The 1,314-nt window shown below is 51.4% G+C and overlaps 1 protein-coding gene across 1 annotated transcript in view; it reads left to right on the top strand.

Annotated features, from left to right (window-relative positions):
* Positions 1-22: 22 nt before the first annotated feature.
* CCNJL (cyclin J like) overlaps positions 23-1,314 on the top strand; it is a 45,889-nt gene continuing 44,597 nt past the window's right edge. The window contains exon 1 of the mRNA XM_006766311.2: positions 23-142. Coding sequence (XP_006766374.1) covers positions 80-142 — 63 coding nt within the window. The 5' untranslated portion in view covers positions 23-79. The remainder of the gene's footprint in view (positions 143-1,314) is intronic.

The following is a 1,314-nucleotide window of genomic DNA, read 5'->3' as shown; positions in this document are numbered from 1 at the left end:
TGAGGTGCCCGTGTCCACGCAGGGCGCGCCCTAAGAGCCCAGTAGCCTCGGATCGCGGCGCTGAAGACAGGACGCAGTGATGGATGAGCCGTGGTGGGAAGGGCGCGTCGCCTCGGACGTCCACTGCACCCTGCGCGAGAAGGTCAGTCCCTCCCCGCCCTCGTCGCTCTCCGGCTGGGGCTTTAAAGTCCCCTTCGCTCCGGACTCCGTCTACTTAGGTTACCCCGCGGGCGACCTAGGAACTCCGGGTGCCTTTCTTTGCTCCCGCCCTGAGCCTTCTCCCCGCGAGTCTGGGTTGGAGAGGCTGCGTTAGATTTTCTGATTCGGCGCCCAGAGCTCCCAGCCAGCTAAAACCCGAGCAGTCCCTGTACTCCATACGGGGGTGTTTCCCATAGTAGTGCCACCCGAGATTATTTTAAAAGGTGAATGAATGAATGGCCTTAAAAATATTTTAATGTGCAATTTAAAAACGTGTATCTAGCAGGTCTTGCATAGGATCAATGATGCTGATTTCCCGTGTACTGTCGCGATGTAGCAGCTCTTACAGGGGCTGCTGGGTGGAGGAGGGCAAAGGGTGTAATATTGCCAACAATAAAAAAGTTAAAGGCATGTACTAAAAAATAGAAAGTTACGTAAAAGTAGTGATTCAGTTATAAAGAAGGACCGCATAAGCTTTAAGACATCCTGATCTCAATGAGTGGCTGTAAATCTCGGAGGATGTGAGGAGAAAACAAACACCCCTGCAGTTTGCCTCTGGGGGCAGGTGGGGGCAGGTGAAACGTGATCCCTGCACTCCCCTCACCTCAAAGGCTGAAGTGCTCTGAGGAGGTGGAAAGTTCAGGTAAGCTAGAGGTATGGCTGGTGTGTCTTGCCTGCCTCCCCTGGGATCTGGGATGAGACTGGGACCCGTGGAGTGGGGAACAGGTGTGAAATAGAGCGGATGGTTTCCCAGGGCTGCATAACAAAGTAGCCCAGGGGAGAGGACTTAAAATAACATGAATGTGCTCTCTCCCAGTTCTGGAAGCTAGAAGTCCAATGGCCAGGCCATTCTAGTCTTCAGCGTTCCTTTGCAGACCTCTCACTGCAGTGTCTGACGCTGTTGCCACCTGGCATTCTGTCTGTATGTCTGTTTTCTCTTCTTAGAAGGACACTAGTCATTGGGATAGGGTCTATTTTAATCCAGCATGACTTTGTGTTAATTTAACTCATTACTGTACATTTAAAAAAGACCCTGTTTCCAAATAAGGTCACATTCTGAGGTTCCAGGTAGACATGAATTAGGGGGACACTATTCAACCCCCAGTATAGGGAGGG

Source organism: Myotis davidii, unplaced genomic scaffold, assembly GCF_000327345.1.
Source record: "Myotis davidii unplaced genomic scaffold, ASM32734v1 scaffold18, whole genome shotgun sequence".
NCBI lineage: Eukaryota > Metazoa > Chordata > Mammalia > Chiroptera > Vespertilionidae > Myotis > Myotis davidii.
The sequence above is the reverse complement of the archived record's forward strand: the minus strand, read 5'-3'. Positions and strand labels throughout refer to the sequence as shown.